At 45.7% G+C, this 16,704-nt stretch overlaps 1 protein-coding gene across 1 annotated transcript in view; it reads right to left on the bottom strand.

Annotated features, from left to right (window-relative positions):
- IGSF5 (immunoglobulin superfamily member 5) overlaps window positions 1–16,351 on the bottom strand; it is a 40,084-nt gene extending 23,733 nt beyond the window's left edge. Inside the window, exons 1-3 of the mRNA XM_035282964.3 lie at window positions 16,130–16,351; window positions 13,544–13,861; window positions 7,007–7,306 (exon numbers count right to left, since the gene is read on the bottom strand). Of these exons, the coding sequence (XP_035138855.1) occupies window positions 7,007–7,306; window positions 13,544–13,861; window positions 16,130–16,241 (730 nt within the window). The 5' untranslated portion in view covers window positions 16,242–16,351. The remainder of the gene's footprint in view (window positions 1–7,006; window positions 7,307–13,543; window positions 13,862–16,129) is intronic.
- Between the last annotated feature and the right edge of the window lie 353 nt (window positions 16,352–16,704).

Here is a 16,704-nt window from a genome sequence, read left to right as displayed (position 1 = left end):
GGATGGGTGGATGGATGGGTGGATGGATGGGTGGATGGATGGATGGATGGGTGGATGGATGGATGGGTGGATGGGTGGATGGATGGGTGGATGGATGGGTGGATGGATGGGTGGATGGATGGATGGATGGGTGGATGGATGGATGGGTGGATGGGTGGATGGATGGATGGATGGATGGGTGGATGGGTGGATGGATGGATGGATGTGGATGGATGGATGGATGGATGGATGGATGGATGGATGGGTGGGTGGGTGGATGGATGGATGGATGGATGGATGGGTGGGTGGATGGATGGATGGATGGATGGATGGATGGATGGATAGATGGGTGGATGGATGGATGGATGGATGGATGGGTGGATGGATGGATGGATGGATGGGTGGATGAATGAGTGAGTGAGTGAGTGGGTGGATGGGTGCATAGATGAATGGATGAAGAGACAGATTAAGAGACAGTTCTCTTCTGACTCTACATGGAGAAGAGAAGTCTATGCACCAGGCAGTCAGCTGCAGCTGAACCAGATCTAGTGCTCACCTTTCTCCCCATAGTAAGATGCCCAGAGCAGAACTGTAGGATTATAAGAAAGTCAAACTACTTTCCTAATGCTATCTCCACATCTCCCCCCATCTGAGATGAGCTAGAACAGATAGAGACTTGTAAAGGGTTCTCCCAAAAATGGTGAAGAGGGAAGGAATAGATTACACCCTTCCCACCCCCAGAGTTGAAGCAGTAAAACAAGCCAGACCCTTCAATGCAGCGAGCACATTTATCCCATTGCTCCACAGACAGCAGAATCCCAAGCATCACCTGGAATACCACTGCACATGCATATTCAAGGCCCGCCTCCAGGGACACAAAGTCAGGATATCTGGAATGATACCCCAAGTGATTTTGATGCAGATATTTGGTGACCCACATTTTGGGAATCCCTTGTGTGCAGCCAAGATGTAAACACCGCCCACGCTACCCACGACATGACAGGATGCGCTCACACTCTCCCTCCCATGGGCGTGATAGCAAAAGAAATCCAGAGTTGCCTCAATAATCGTCGCAGTCCTGAGTTGAAAGCTGGACCACTGTGTGGGAGCTTTGTGACTCAGTAAGAGCTTTAGGTTTCCTGTGGTTGGAACCAGTCAAATCTCATGACCAGCATTTCTTGCCGCATTACCTTTGGCTCTGGCTCACTTGCCAATAACAACTCCTGCCCCACCAGGCTGTTCGGGGGTGGGTGTAAAAGTTCTGAGAATGCTGTAAGCTACAATGCGTGGGTTCAAGATGGCAGTGGTCATCCTCTTTCCAGTCTAATGCACTCTTACTAACTGAAGTTTGCAAATGTAACAAGCTTTCTTAAAAGGGAGCTGACTGGGGTTAACCATTAAGGTCTGGCTCAAGATTTAAGAAACAGGCTTGAAAATCTCACTGGCATAAGACAGCATGCTTGTTAGCTTACTCACACACTCCCTATCAGCAGACTTTTCTTCTCCTACCACAGAGAATACGAGTGTGCCAACCTTCCTGAGTCTGGTAATTACATTTCCTCTAATCTAGCACGGAGAGAACCTGCCTTATTTTCAGGGAGTGCATGCTTACCGGAGGGGAGAGGACACTTTGCCGGGGATGGTGACTGAATCGAGGGGGAGACTGAGGGCCAGAGGGACTTTAAACACTCGTTTTTCCCTTCATTTAACCGAAGCCCAGAAAGTGATGCCTGCGCTCAGTGAAAAGCCCCAAACTCTGAGCAAAATGGCAGCTGGTATTAGGAGCCACATCACTTACTCTTTCGCTTCTTATTCGTTGTGACCACCCTCCACTGGAAGGCAAATTTTCCAAGGAGTTTTATGCCTAGGTGAGGGTGAGGTCTCCCTTTAATCCAACGGAGCCCAAATCTCCAAGTGGAGATGAAAGCACGTGGTGCTTTAATAGTGTACGAGGCAGCAAGAGGCATATTTGGTGCTGGAGATACACAGATAGACCGTTCTTATTTTTATAACCATTTCAAATTTATCATATATAACATATGCGTGTGTGTGTGTGTGTGTGTGTGTGTGTGTGTGTGTATCCATAGGCATACACACATGCATGGATATTTTTGTTTAGTATGCGGCTAATTTTTTTAAAAAGAGTGCATTTACTGTAGATTGAAAAATAGATCATAGCCGTATATTATGGACAAATCAGAAATCTGACAGTGGACAGAAAATACAGACTCTTGGAATGATCTCATCTAGAAGCCAATCTTTTCATCACGCAGACCAGATACTCAGGGAGCCGAATTAAGTAAACAGCGCAGGGAGCCCAGAGCAGGAAGCCGCAGGGCCCCTGGCTTGTACATTTCCGTACTGCCGTGCTTCGTCTCCAGTGTAGAATAATCTTTCTGAGGAAAATATGGCCCAGGTATGACATAAATATATTTGCATAAAGTCTACAGCGGGGTGCTGGTCTGTGCCTTGTACCCTATGGAGGGTGTGGGTGTGCCTGGCTCAATGGGAATGGCGGCTTTGCTGGAGCGGATGAATATACCTGAGTAACCCACACTCAGTGACTAAGGAAGATTAGCTCCAAGGTCACGCTGCTTGCCTGTCTCCCTACGCTCCTTCACACCTCTGTGTGCTTGTAAGGGCCCCATGACCGACGTTACCATGTGCTTTAGTCTCCCCTTGGAGATTGTCCTTTCCCCATCTGTGAAGAAAAGGAAAATAGCATTTCACAGATGCTCTCAAAGGAATGTATAGAGTTTTAAAAGGGTATAAAACTTCTTGAAACCAAATGTATTAATATAAAATGTCACCACCAACATGTGCCAGGTACGTATTAATACCAAATGTCATCACCACTAATCGTGTGCAAAGCACAGCCCTATGCCCACAAGAGGTGATACAGGAGATCTCCAAATTAACACTGTAAATGAGAACAATCACTCCCTCTCCAGTCCTGTGTGCTCTGGGGCAAGGACTGTTCTAAAATCGGGGCTCAGAGAAGGTAAGTAACTTGCCTAGAACACACAGCTAGTGATTGGGTGAGCTGGGATTAGAACCCAAGCTGTCTAATGTCCAAGTCTGTATAGACATAGCACTTGATCGGGCTGGATGGGAAGCCCAGGCCTTAGAGATTGTTTCAGTTCAGTAGCCCCCAAATCCTAGTTGCCCTTTAGAGTAATTTGGGAAATTTTTTACAATTGCAATTCCCAGGCTCCACAAAAACCAATGAAACTAAACCCCCAGGAGGGACCTGAGCCTCCACATATTTATGAAGAAGCTTCCTCTGCTGGCTCTGACCCACAGCCGGGAAAGAGAACTTCTCTATTCTTCTCCCACCCACTTCACAGGTGAGAAAACTGAGCCAGGAAGGCTGCTGACTTGCCCAAAGCTGCACCATCAGTGCCACAGGAAGGGCTCAGGACTGTCACTTCTACACTTCTCTGCGCCCAAAATTGCCATTTCTCAAAATAGTGAGGTTATGACCAGGAATCTCCTCATTCTACAAGGTGCTCATGTGTCCTAAAAACACTGCTTCACGTTAACCATTTCACAACCTACCCACAAATAAGTGCACAAAGAAAACCACCCCGAGGGGCAGAGGGCTCTTAACAGTGCATCTCCCAAGATGGGGTGAGAGGGCCTCGCTCTCTAGTTCTGGATATGTCAGCAGTGCTCGAGGTTTGTATCACTTCTGTAGTTAAGAAAATCAATTTCTAAAAAGCAGATCTGAAGCGAGCGTTAGCCCTCCCAGTATGCTTCCCTCTAAAGAAACCTTTTGAACTATAAACCAGAAAGTATTTCATACAACCCTGTGGCTTGCCCTGATTAGATAGGCTTCCAAAGCTGACGTCATTCTTCTTTCAATGACTTGGAGGGACTATTTCAGAAATTAAAACAAACGCTTTGCACTTTTAGGAAATGGGTGGAAAAATTGATGTTTATCTGATTCCTGAAGAAGCCTGAATGGGCATAAACCCTTTAACTCTTGGCTCTCTGGAAACCTGGCTGTGCTCCTTACAGCCTCGTCTGGTCACCAGCTCTGCCAGCCAAGGCTGCAATGAGGTCTTCAGCTAATAAAACTTACATAAAACACACAACATGCAGCAAGCCACCAGCTGCACTGGCTGTTGATGAATAATTTAGAAACAAATTGTCCTGTTCCAAATGAGTCCAGTAAATTTAGACTCGTTGCAAGCCTCCACTGGGCCTCCCTCTCCCAGCCGTCATGCCTCTGGCTGCTGTCATTAAGGCACTAGTCTTGGTCTAAGAAGAATACGGCTGAGTTAAAGCTGATCAAGGGAAATTAAGAAATGGCTCCCTTTCCCTTCCACCATAAAAAGAAAACATTTGCCGGCAAGCCAGTCTCTAAAATCCATCTCTCTAAGGTACCGTCAGTCAGGCCAGAACTCCTGCTGTATCATTACCTTGTTAAGATATAGGCTTTGAACAGTCCATTTTATTCCATTTGGTGCTAATGGAATTTTCTAAAACCTTCCCTTTCAAAGCCTGGACCGTACGTTATCATATTTAAGTAGACTAACTTATGATATTTAAGGTTAGCTCCCTGGAGAAATGACTGATTCCAGGCGGGGACTTGGGAATGCAAAGTGAGTCTGGAAGACCTGATGGGCTCAGGTGCTCAAAAACGAATAGGGGGATGTTGGAAGGACGCCAGCACAGCTTGAAGGGACACTGACGGCCAAGTCTGGAGCAATCCGAGTGTCAAAATGAAAAGTGACAGGAACAGATTACAATGTATTGAACAAAACTGAGTCCTACTAAAAAAGAAAAAGGAAGAAAGGGGAGAGAAGTCTCTTGTTTAACAAAAGAAAGCCAGTTACTAGATACGGAAGGAATAATGGAAGCAGAAAATCGCTCTTTACAACCACCGTAGGAGTCATTGATTCAGGCAATGATTTACCAATGAATGTAAAAGTGAGTAGGCGAAAAAAGGACAAAATCGTCTCCTTTGCAAGGACATGGACAGAGCTGGAGGTCACCATCCTTAGCAAACAGAAAACCAAATACTTCATGTTCTTACTTATAAGTAGGAGCTAAATGATGAGAACACACGGACATATAGAGGGTAACAGCACACACTGGGGTCTGAGGGTGGAGGGTGAGAGGAAGGAGAGAAGCAGGAAATATAACTAATGGGGTACCAGGCTTAGTATCTAGGTCATAAAATAATTTCTACAACAGTCCCCTGTGACATGAGTTTACCTATATAACAAACCAACATGTATAACCAACCCTAAACTTAAAATAAAAGTTTGAAAAAAAATATTTTTGTTAGGTGAAAGACTGTGGGTAAACAGGATATTCCCACAATATCTACTGATCACATGTTAATTATAAAGGCAAAAAATGTACTTTAACGATGGATAAATTCAGGGTATGCCCCCTTCAGCAAAGGGTCAAACTTAGACCCATGTTAGTGAAAATTGTCATCCTGTGACCACATGACATTACCTATATCTTGCCAAAAATATATAACCTAAATCAAAGTATGTTGAAAATTTTAGACATCCAAATTGAGAGCCATCTTGCAAAAACAACCTGTACAAGATGTTCAAAAATGTTTGTCTCAGAAAAGACCCCAAAAAATGGGAGAACACCAAGTGAAGCTGAAGGCAGAGATGACGGTGATGTTTCTAGCAGCCAGGGAAGGTGGAAGATGGCCAGCAACCACAAGGAAACAAGGGGAGAGGCAAGGAACAGAGGCTCCCTCACAGCCCTCGGGAGGAACCAGCCCAGCTGACACCGTGATCTCAGACTTCCAACCTCCAGGACTGGGAAAAAATCCGTTTCTCTTGTTTAAGCCACCAAGCCTGTGGTCTCCTGTTACAACAGCCACAGGACCTCATATACCCTCCACGTGGCTGCTCACACAGCAGGCAGTGTTTCCAGGTGACAGTTTCTGGAGACAGACTGGCTGGGGTTGCCCTGTCATTTACTACCTCTACAGACGTGGGCAAAATCCCAACAGCACTGTTCCCGTCACCTTGCCTTTCCAATAGGAATAACAGCAACACTCACTCACACAGCTGTCAAGCAGGTTAATTCTGTGAATGTCTGAGAAGTGCTCAGAACAGTGCCTGACAACTTGGTAAGTGCTGTAGAGTACTGCTTCTTATTGTTGTTAATATTATTACTCAGCTTTGGCTGTGGCTTTGTTCTGAACTTTGGAAGATCTCAGGTGAAGATGTTGTCATGCTGGGAAAAGCTTCAGATGAGAAGAAAAGCACTTCTCAGCTTCTAGCCCCAGCTCTGCCACTGTGGCATGTGACCCAAAGGGAAGCACTGAATTTCTCCAGGCCTTGCTTCCTCTTTTGTAAAATGTTAACTTACAGTCGATCTCCAGCACCCCGGCCCACCCCAGCCAGGCTGACTCAAAGCTCACAGGCTGTATGTGCCCTTTCAAGGAATATAGTTAGAGTTTCTGGTATGCCAAAAATCCCACAGCAGATTCTTTAGGGGGATCTGAGCTTTAAGGTTATGTCACTTAGTCAAGTTAAACTATACATATAGGCCGGACACTTTCAAATACATTGTGGATTTGCTATGTTAAAAACAAAAAAATGAAGCATTATAGTTCCACTAAGATTGGAAGAAATATCCAAGGATACCTGAACACCCTCCTCCAATAGGAGGACCTGCTTCATATGGCTCGGGGGTGGGATCGAACTGAAACAGTGGTGGGTAAAAGCTAGAGAAAAAAATGTTTAATTCAAGTATTTGTCTGCAAACTTAATGTTCTTTGATGATAAATAATTGCCAAGATTCTAAATAGTTTTCAAATGTTATAAAAAAAAGAGAGAGAGAGAGAGAGAAAACTTAAAGACGGAATTTAAAAAGCCAATGAGGGTACAAGATTATGAAGCCGACAGCAGATGTGATCGGCCTTATCGCCCCTACCCGAAAGCCATGTGATTGCTCCAGGCATCGCGGATGAAGCAGCATTCTACATAAGATTTAAGCATGAAGTAATCATTCACTTCCTATAAGGCAGAACGTCTTCACTTACCTCGGCGAGGCCGCATCACAGTGAGATTTACAGTTGCAGACTTGGAGGCCTGCAGGCTCTTCAAGGTAGCCACACAAGTCAAAGTCCCATTGCCCTGTGGGATCAGATCCAGGATGCTCACTGCACTCTGAAGGTCGCTGGGCTCCGGAGCAAAATAATAGCTTGAATGGCTGACCAGGGCACCGAGCTCCCAGAAAATATCCGGGAGCAGGGGCCAGTTCAAGGCTCGACAAGTAACTCTACAGGGTTCATTCTCAACCACTACAAGATTATCATTGGGAACGAACAACTCTCCCATAACTAAAGAAGAAAAGAGAGAAACACACTGAACACGTGACTGGGCCTCTCACTTCCAGGCGTTACTTTTTCTTTTTTTTTTTTTAAAAGTTTTGCTTCAAATCACATCCTGTGAGACCTATTTTCCCAAGCCCAAAGAGGCCGTATCTCTGCCAGAAGATCTTAACTCAGATTTTATCTGAGTCTTTTTTGTACACCTGCTACGGTCTCTGAAGAAGGTGAGGTTGCTCACAAGAAAACAGAAAGTTACACAGAAAATGCTTCATACAAATCAGAAACCAGGGCCGGGCGCGGTGGCTCAAGCCTGTAATCCCAGCACTTTGGGAGGCCGAGGCGGGTGGATCAGAAGTTCGAGACCATCCTGGTCAACATGGTGAAACCCCGTTGCTACTAAAAATACAAAAAAATTAGCTGGGCACAGTGGCACGTGCCTGTAATCCCAGCTACTCAGGAGGCTGAGGCAGGAGAATTGCCTGAACCCAGGAGGCGGAGGTTGCGGTGAGCCGAGATCGTGCCATTGCACTCCAGCCTGGGTAACAAGAGCGAAACTCTGTATCAGAAAAAAGAAAAAAATCAGAAACCAGGGGGAATTAATGATATGGGAAACAAAAAAGGGAGTGCACATCATAAGAGACTACACGATCCCTGAAGTGAGCTCCAAAATTACCTTGGGCTGCCCGGGGAGCGAAGGCTTCACCTTCTCACTGTGAGGAGGACACAGCCCAGGGTGGGGCACAAGCCTCTCCAGGAGTTTTGGTCAATTAAATACATTTTATTTCTTTCTGGGGTCATATAGTCTTAAACATAACTTCCTATGATATTGCCTTAACATAAGTTTCTCATTACAAATTTAATCTAAATCCAATCTAATTTTTACAGAAATAACTAACCCAAATCATGTGTCAGAATAGCTTAGATAAGCTATTTTTTATTTTTTAGAACACTTGCATAGATCAGTGTTCACACTGCAAATAAGGCATATGAAAATAATATTTGTTTTCACAGGTATTACTGAACAACCGGAGGATTGGCCCCAGTAAAGATACAGCCTTAGTGAAATGTACGTATATATATAGAGAGAGACAGAGGGGGGGGGGGAGAGAGAGAGAGAGAGAGACAGAGAGAGAAAGAGAGAGAGAGACAGAGAGAGAGAGAGAGACAGAGGGAGGAGAGAGAGAGAGAGAAAGGGGGGGAAGAGAGAGAGAGAGAGACAGAGAGAGGGAGGAGAGAGAGAGAGAAGGGGGGGAAGAGAGAGAGAGACAGAGAGAGAGACAGAGAAAGAGAGAGAGAAAGAGAGAGAGAGACAGAGAGAGGGAGGAGAGAGAGAGAGAGAAAGGGGGGGAAGAGAGAGAGAGAGAGACAGAGAGAGGGAGGAGAGAGAGAGAGAAGGGGGGAAGAGAGAGAGAGACAGAGAGAGAGACAGAGAAAGAGAGAGAGAAAGAGAGAGAGACAGAGAGAGGGAGGAGAGAGAGAGAGAGAAAGGGGGGGAAGAGAGAGAGAGAGAGACAGAGAGAGGGAGGAGAGAGAGAGAGAAAGGGGGGGAAGAGAGAGAGAGACAGAGAAAGAGAGAGATGTCCAAGCTAAAACATGCTGAAACTCTGGGCCACCCAACATAATGGAAAGAATACTGGACTTAGAATCAAAAAATCTGTCTTCAATACTGGCTCTGCTAGAAAATTGTCATCCCTTTTTGGCTCTCTTTTTTGTACTTGCTGAATGAGATAGTGTGACCAGATCAGCAGTTCTCAAACACTTTGGCTTCAGCACCTTTTATACTCTTCAAAATCATTGAGGACTCCAAAGACCTTTCATTTATGTGGGTTTTATCTAGTAAGAATTATCATATTTGAAATTAAAATTAAACAATTATTTTCAATATATATTTTAAAATAATTTATTACATGTTAATTTTGATTAACATATTTTCATGAAAATAAATTACACTTTTAAACAAAGAAAACGAGGAGTGACATTGTTTTATACTTACGCAAATCTCTGCAATGTCTGGCTGGATTCTCATAGCTTTTTCTTCAGTCTGTTGCAATATACTGCTTTGTTTGAAGGATGTAAAGAAAACCTGACTTCACACCGATATGTGATTGGAACAGTGAGAAGTATTTAATAGCTTTTTCAGATAATTGTGGATATTCTTTTTTTTTTTTTTTGCTCTTGTTACCCAGGCTGGAGTGCAATGGCGCAATCTTGGCTCACTGCAACCTCCGCCTCCTGGGTTCAGGCAATTCTCCTGCCTCAGCCTTCTGAGTAGCTGGGATTACAGGCATGCACCACCGTGCCCAGCTAATTTTTTATATTTTTGATAGAGACAGGGTTTCACCATGTTGACCAGGGTGGTCTTGATCTCTTGACCTCGTGATCCACCCGCCTCGGCCTCCCAAAGTGCTGGGATTACAGGCATGAGCCACCGCGCCCAGCCAATTGTGCATATTCTTGAATACTGTTACCAAAGCTTACTTTTTTCTTTTTCTTTTTTTTGTTTTTTGTTTGTTTGTTTGTTTGTTTGTTTTTGAGATGGAGTTTCTCTCTTGTTGCCCAGGTTGGAGTGCAGTGGCACGATCTTGGCTCACGGCAACCTCTGCCTCCCGGGTTCAAGCGATTCTCCTGCCTCAGCCTCTGGGGTAGCTGGGATTACAGGCATGCACCACCATGCCTGACTAATTTTGTATTTTTAGTAGAGATGGGGTTTCTCCAGGTTGGTCAGGCTGGTCTCAAACTCTTGACTTCAGGTGATCCATGTGCCTCAGCCTCCCAAAGTGCTGCAATTACAGGCATGAGCCACTGCACCCGGCACTTTTTTCTTTAAGAGATGAAATTTCACCATGTTGCCCAGGCTGGTCTCAAACTCCTGGGCTCAAGTGATCTCCCTGCCTGGGCCTCCCAAAATGCTGGGATTACAGGCATGAGCCACCATTCCCAGCTGACGTTTCTTAAATGTTTGTTACAGAATGGAATCTTGAAACTCTATCAAGGAACTTTTAATTCTCTGTTACATTAAAATCCACTGCACTCTCTGGCACTTTGAATGGACCTTTTACCCTTGCATGATTTTGTTACACTTCAGCCATTTGGAAAACGCTGGTTTGCTGAGTCATGCAGACCTTCCCAATGTACAGTGGAAAGCTCTCCTGTGCACTTGTGAAAAAGGCAGCCATAATACAAATCATCATATTATTATATGAAGATATAATCCTTGACAGACCACCGGAAAGGATCTAAAGGTACACCTAGGAGTCCCCAGACTACTGTGAACTGGGTCAGCTCTGAAAGACTTTCTTATTCTGAAATGTTAGCTTCCCAATTATTTCTTCCTGAATATTCCCTCGGAGTAAGAGAGGCACTTTTGCTAATTCAAGGGCTACTGTAAATGCAACAAGGAGTGGAGAAAGGGTTTGCCCCTGAAGTCTAAAGGGTTTTGTATTTGTTGTTTTGTTTGACAGAGGGGTGGTTTAAGATGATAGAGCTGGGAAGAACGATACTGCCTCAGTTAATAACAGAAGCTCTTGAACTCAAGTCCTTGAGGCCCTCAAAACATAAGAGGGCTAGAGTTTGGTGTGTGATTATTAGTTGGTGGATAAGGCAGTAAGTGGACCAGCTCAGCAACCTACAGGATTTCCTTTTTCTGTGTACAATTGGGATTCCACTTTTCCCCACTGGCTTTCATAAAGGTCATGCAGTAGCATGACAAACACTTTATAGAAAAGCGATACTAGAATATTCACATGGATTTCAGATGACTCAATTTGGAGTTATGTTATCTCTATTTTGTCGACATATAATGAGGGGGGAATATCACAGAATAATTCCTGGTTGTTTCCTCTTTTTTCAAAATTTTTTTCTCCCTTTAGGGAGACCCTGTTGCTAGGAGAACATTTGTTCCTCTAGGAACTAAGTGCCATTCAGAGCAATGAGACAAGGATACCAGGATGGAGTTCTGTCCCAGCTCCATGGGTTCCTCTCGCAATATCTTGGAGAAGTCTTTGCCTTCTCTAGATGCTTGCTTTTCCATCTGTACTAAAACCGAAAACTCCCGTAATTACCAACAAGGTCAGGTTCCCATCAGGAGGGGAGCTGACAGAATCGGCAAAGCCTTCGTGGATGAGTTCATGGAGAAGGTGCCATTGGAGATGTGCCTTCCTGGTCTGTAGGTGGTAGACAAAAGGCATGTTATGGGTATTCAGACAAATTTGTAGACTTGTAACTTTGGGGAAAGATGCTACAAAACCACATGGTTTCTGAATGTGATGTGTCGTAAGTACAGGAATAAGAAGCCACGCCTGTGATCCTGTGTTTCCCCAACCCATGCCCCACTCCTCTCTTGCTTTCCCACTTTGTCTACCACCTACAGACCTGGAAGACACATCTCCAATGGCACCTTCTCCATGAACTCATCCACGAAGGCTTTGCCGACTCCGTCAGCTTCCCTCCTGATGGGAACCCGACCTTGTCTTTCCACCTGACTTGCCAGCAGCTGGGTGGCTGGCACCCCTATTATTTGTGCGGCTTGCATTATGCACTCTTCTTGTGAGGTTCTAAAAGAAAGGAACTGCGTCTTATTCTACTCCTCCTTGAGTCAGTCTTAAATACCCAACACAATGGCATGCTTTTATTGGGAACACAATAATTAACAGCAAACGGCCATACAATGATTGCTATGAGCCAGGGGCGGTAAAGGCTTTGCATAGACCTACTCACTTGACACCACAGCAACCCATGATGAGGACACTAGGACTCAAAGTCATTAAGTAATTGTGTCCAGGGTCACGCATTGTCATAAATCACTAACATGGACCCAGGCAGCCAAGCCCCAAGTCTGCACTCCTGACCACTAGATTACTCCAGCTCCCAACTTAATGTGCAGGGAGTTGAATCAGACAGGACTTTGGAGTCATCAAATCATCCTTAGTCATTTTTTTACCTGATCCACACAGCAAGCCCATGAGGTGGGCTGGGAGGGTTCATCTCCACGTTAAAGAGGAAGAAATTGAGCCATCTCAGGGGTCTCTCTGATAGATAACTGATGAAGCCAAAACCAGAATTTATATTTTTGATTCTCTTTTCCTGTATTCTTTCCCTTATATCACAAGTTATCACAATAAGAATCTGGTCATGCAAAATAGGCCAACAGTCCTAAATAGCCTTATAAAATCACTTACCTAGAAAATAGCATTGTGTCCCTAATTAAACTACACAAAATTAAAAACAAAATTAGAGACACCAATTTAGCTAAATTGCTAAAGTAAAAAATCATTTTTTTTTCTTTTGAGACGGAGTTTCGCTCTTGTTACCCAGGCTGGAGTGCAATGGCACAATCTCGGCTCACTGCCACCTCCACCTCCTGGGTTCACGCAATTCCCCTGCCTCAGCCTCCTGAGTAGCTGGAATTACAGGCACGTGCCACCGTGCCCAGCTAATTTTTTGTATTTTTAGTAGAGATGGGGTTTCACCATGTTGACCAGGATGGTCTCAATCTCTTGACCTCGTGATCCACCCACCTCGGCCTCCCAAAGTGTTGGGATTACAGGCATGAGCCACCGCGCGTGGCCCAAAAATCATTTTTTAAAACACAAATAGAAATAGGCAGACGTGTCTCCACCAAATGCTATCAAATCTGATTTGATAATAACATGAACATGGACAGAATCTTTGGGAATTTCTTCCTGACAAGTAAATACATAAATATGAGAAATAATTTCTAAGATATAATATCTTCTCTTATAAGAAATGCTGCCATAGAAATCAGGAACTCTATGTCTTTAAATTGAGTACAAACACACTTTTAAAGAATGCAAAGTGATTAAATTTGGGTAAGGCTATTCCAAATCTTTGTAAAGTATCTTTTAAACTTTGTAAAGTTTTTTTACGATGTAACATTATCTTCAGCACCCCAAAATTAACTCTAAAAATGAAAAATCGGCTATTATTATCACTTTTGTTTGCCTTTTTTCTTTCTCTCAATGACTTGATATATTTAGAGAACACAACACTTTGACTATAATGACTATCCCGCTGTAGTTGGGAGCAGGGTACAGAAATATGCTGGGGAGAGTCTGCTGGGATCCACAAAACATTCATCAGTTCAGAATAATCATAGGTCAACACCAACTGAAGGTAGACCACATCTGCCATCACACATGGCATGAATTTTAGAAGGTCCTTCCTGCCCTCTGACATTTAACCCGATCGGACTTCAGACGCTGCATTCGGAAGCCACTGCATACATACCTTGGACCGTAAGGAAAGCAGACCCATGCAGGAGACTGTTCTGGAGGCTGCACGTGATGTGCCCTGAATCACTGGGCTGCACGTTGTGGATGATCATCTCCGAGGTGAAGTTCCCGCCCTGGTCATACCTCTTAGAGGTGAAGCGGTCATTGGTGATGATGGGCTCCGTGGGCCGGACGCTCAGCACCACCATACCGTTGAGAGCCCACATGATGAGCTGCCAGCCCTGGGAGACAGTGCAGTTGAAGCGAGCCTGGGAGCCCTTCAGGACTGTTAGGTTTTGGGGGCCTTCTATGACTCCATAACCAGATCCAGAACCTGGAAAGCAGCCAGTTTTTCAAGTTGGTAAGTGAATGGATCTCCATACATCAACTGTGTGCTGTAGCCTTTCTGTATTTACCGGTGGTAGCCCCCGCGGTGCCCCTCCAGTGATTCAGACTCTGTGTCTTTTAGATCCTAACACCAGCTCTCCTGGGCAGACCAGGAGCTTCCAGTGGAAGCCACTGCTGTGTCCTCCTTTCCCCCAGCTGCATTGGGTTAGATAGTATTCCTCAAAACTCATGTCTACTGGATCCTCAGAATGAACCCTTTGAAAATAAGGTCTTGGCAGGTGTAATTAGGTAAGGATCTCAAGATGATATCAACCTGGGTTTAGAAGGGGCCCTAAATCCAATCACAGGTGTTCCTATAAGAGTGAGGTTTGAGGACAGAGGCCTGCAGAGAAGAAACCATGTGAGGATGGACGCAGACCGCACAGACGCCGCTACAAGCCAAGGGATGACAAGGACTGGAGCAACATCAGAAGTTAAGGAACAGTCATGGAATGTCTTTCCTCAGAGCCTCCATAAAAAAACAGTTCTGCCCAGCTGGGCACGGTGACTTACGCCTGTAATCCTAGCACTTTGGGAGGCTGAGGTGGGCAAATCACAAGATTGGGAGTTCTAGACCAGCCTGACCAACATGGTGAAACCCTGTCTCTACTAAAAATACAAAAAATTAGCTGGGCATGGTGGTGGGCCCCTGTAATCTCAGCTACTCAGGAGGCTGAGGCAGGAGAATCACTTGAACCCAGGAGGCAGAGGTTGCAGTGAGCCAAGCGTTTGCGCCCACCACATCAGTGAGACTGCAACATGTCCTACTACCTTCCGCCGTTGTGGGTTCCCCGTGGGTGAACCAAGCAGCCTGCCCTCACATCCACTAGGTAGCCAGAAACACTGCAGCTTCTCCCTTTCCTTCTCCAAAGTCAAATGGCAAGGCAGGCAGGGCACGGTGGCTCATGCTTGTAATCCCAGCACTTTGGCAGGCTGAGGCGGGCCGATGGCCTGAGGTCAGGAGTTCGAGACCAGCCTGGCCAACATGGTGAAACCCATTTCTACTAAAAATACAAAAATTAGCCAAGCTTGGTGGTGGATGCCTATAGTCCCAGTACTCAGGGGGCTGAGGCCGAGAATCACTTGAACCCTGGAGGCGGTGGTTGCGGTGAGCTGCGATTGTGACACTGCACTCCAGCCTGGGAAACAGAGCGAGACTCTATCTCAAAAAAACGAAAAGAAAAATGGCAAGGCAGGTTCTGAAAAACTATCCTTACAGCCCTAAAGGTTTCTGGGGAGGAATCACACCGTTGAACACGCAGTAGCGCTTTAGCATTTCACCTGCATACCCAGGTGCATTGTGGGAGCAGAGCTGCCCCGCTAGAACAGCAGGTGAAGGGGAAGGAGGAAGTCGCCACCAGGAACAGGCCCCTGCAGAAGCAGGACCAGGAAACGAGGATGCCAGGGTCGAGGAGGGGCCCACCAGCTTGGGAGAGGCAGAAATGAAGAAGGAGAGAGTTCACTAAGGCTAAGCCAGTGTTTGCATAAACATGATTACTGCTCTTTGTTTTGTCCCTGGACATGATTAAAAAAAAAAAAAAAGCATGACTCTAAAACACAACTCAGATTAGGTATTCTCCCTGACCTCAGGCAAGCCTTTCTGAGCCAAGATCTCTTTGATCTTTGATTTTTGTTAAAGTCTGAGAAATGGAAGTTAGAAACAATTCCCCCCAGGGAAGCCACAGGGCCCTTTCCGTGGACTCTGAATTGCATGTTAAGAAAAAGAGAAAAAGCCCAGTCTGTGCCTCGAGGGTCTGTGCTGTAATAACCACACTCTTCCTGCACTCCTGCCTCCATCCCTGGGAGTCTAGTGGACAGAGCCCAGCAGGGTGAGTGTGGGGATGATGGGCTGGGTGAGCCCCAGCCTTGCCCTCTGAGAAGCCTGGACCACACAACGCCAACAGAGTAAGTATCCCTCTGAAACTACAGTTTCTTCCAGTGCCTCGTGTAAAGTGTTGAACTTATTTCACTCCAGAGCCACTCTCTATGTACCCCAGAGGCCACACGTGTCACTATGGAAATCATACAATCTGCAGGCCACATAACCCTCTTCTGCAGCTGGAAGGTGAAAAGGAGAGAGGAGGGACCTGCACCCCTCCTTGACTTTGATTTGACCTTCAGATGAAACAAGAGGCATCCAACCCTAAATACCAAATCCCCCCAACACCCCAAGTGGATGTCAGTGAACAGCCCACCAAGCTCAGGCGATCCCTACCTGCCAGCCCAGCCAGGATGACCAGCATGGTCAGCACAGAACTCCTGCAGCCCTGCATCTCCATATGTTCTTCCTGGCCCTGGGAAAATAAAGCAAGCAGGTAATAGCCCATCACTGATGAGCATCTACAGTTCAGAAGTCTTATGTGCCACCTCCTGCAGCTGGTGTGTGCCTGTGGACACGTTAGATCCGCACATTTCAGTGTGGACGGTGGCAGCCTCACCTGGGGTATGGTGACTCATACCTGTAATCCCAGCACTTTTGGAGGCCGAGGTGGGTGGATCATTTGAGGTCAGGAGTTCGAGACCAGCCTGGTCAACATGATGAAACCCCCATCTCTACTAAAAATAGAAAAGTTAGCCCAGTGTGGCGGTGTGCACCTATAATCCAGGGTACTTGGGAGGCTGAAGCAGGAGAATTGCTCGAACCCAGGAGGTAGAGGTTGCAGTGAGCAGAGATGGCACCATTGCACTTCAACCTGAGCAACAGCGAGAGTCCATCTCAAAAATAAAAAGAAACACACACACATTCTTGGGCCCATCTCAGACCTCCTAAATCAGAAACCCCTGGGGCAG

The sequence above is a fragment of the Callithrix jacchus genome, chromosome 21 (genome assembly GCF_049354715.1).
Source record: "Callithrix jacchus isolate 240 chromosome 21, calJac240_pri, whole genome shotgun sequence".
NCBI classification, from domain to species: Eukaryota; Metazoa; Chordata; class Mammalia; order Primates; family Cebidae; genus Callithrix; species Callithrix jacchus.
Note: the sequence above shows the minus strand (reverse complement) of the source record. Positions and strands in the feature narration are given on the sequence as shown.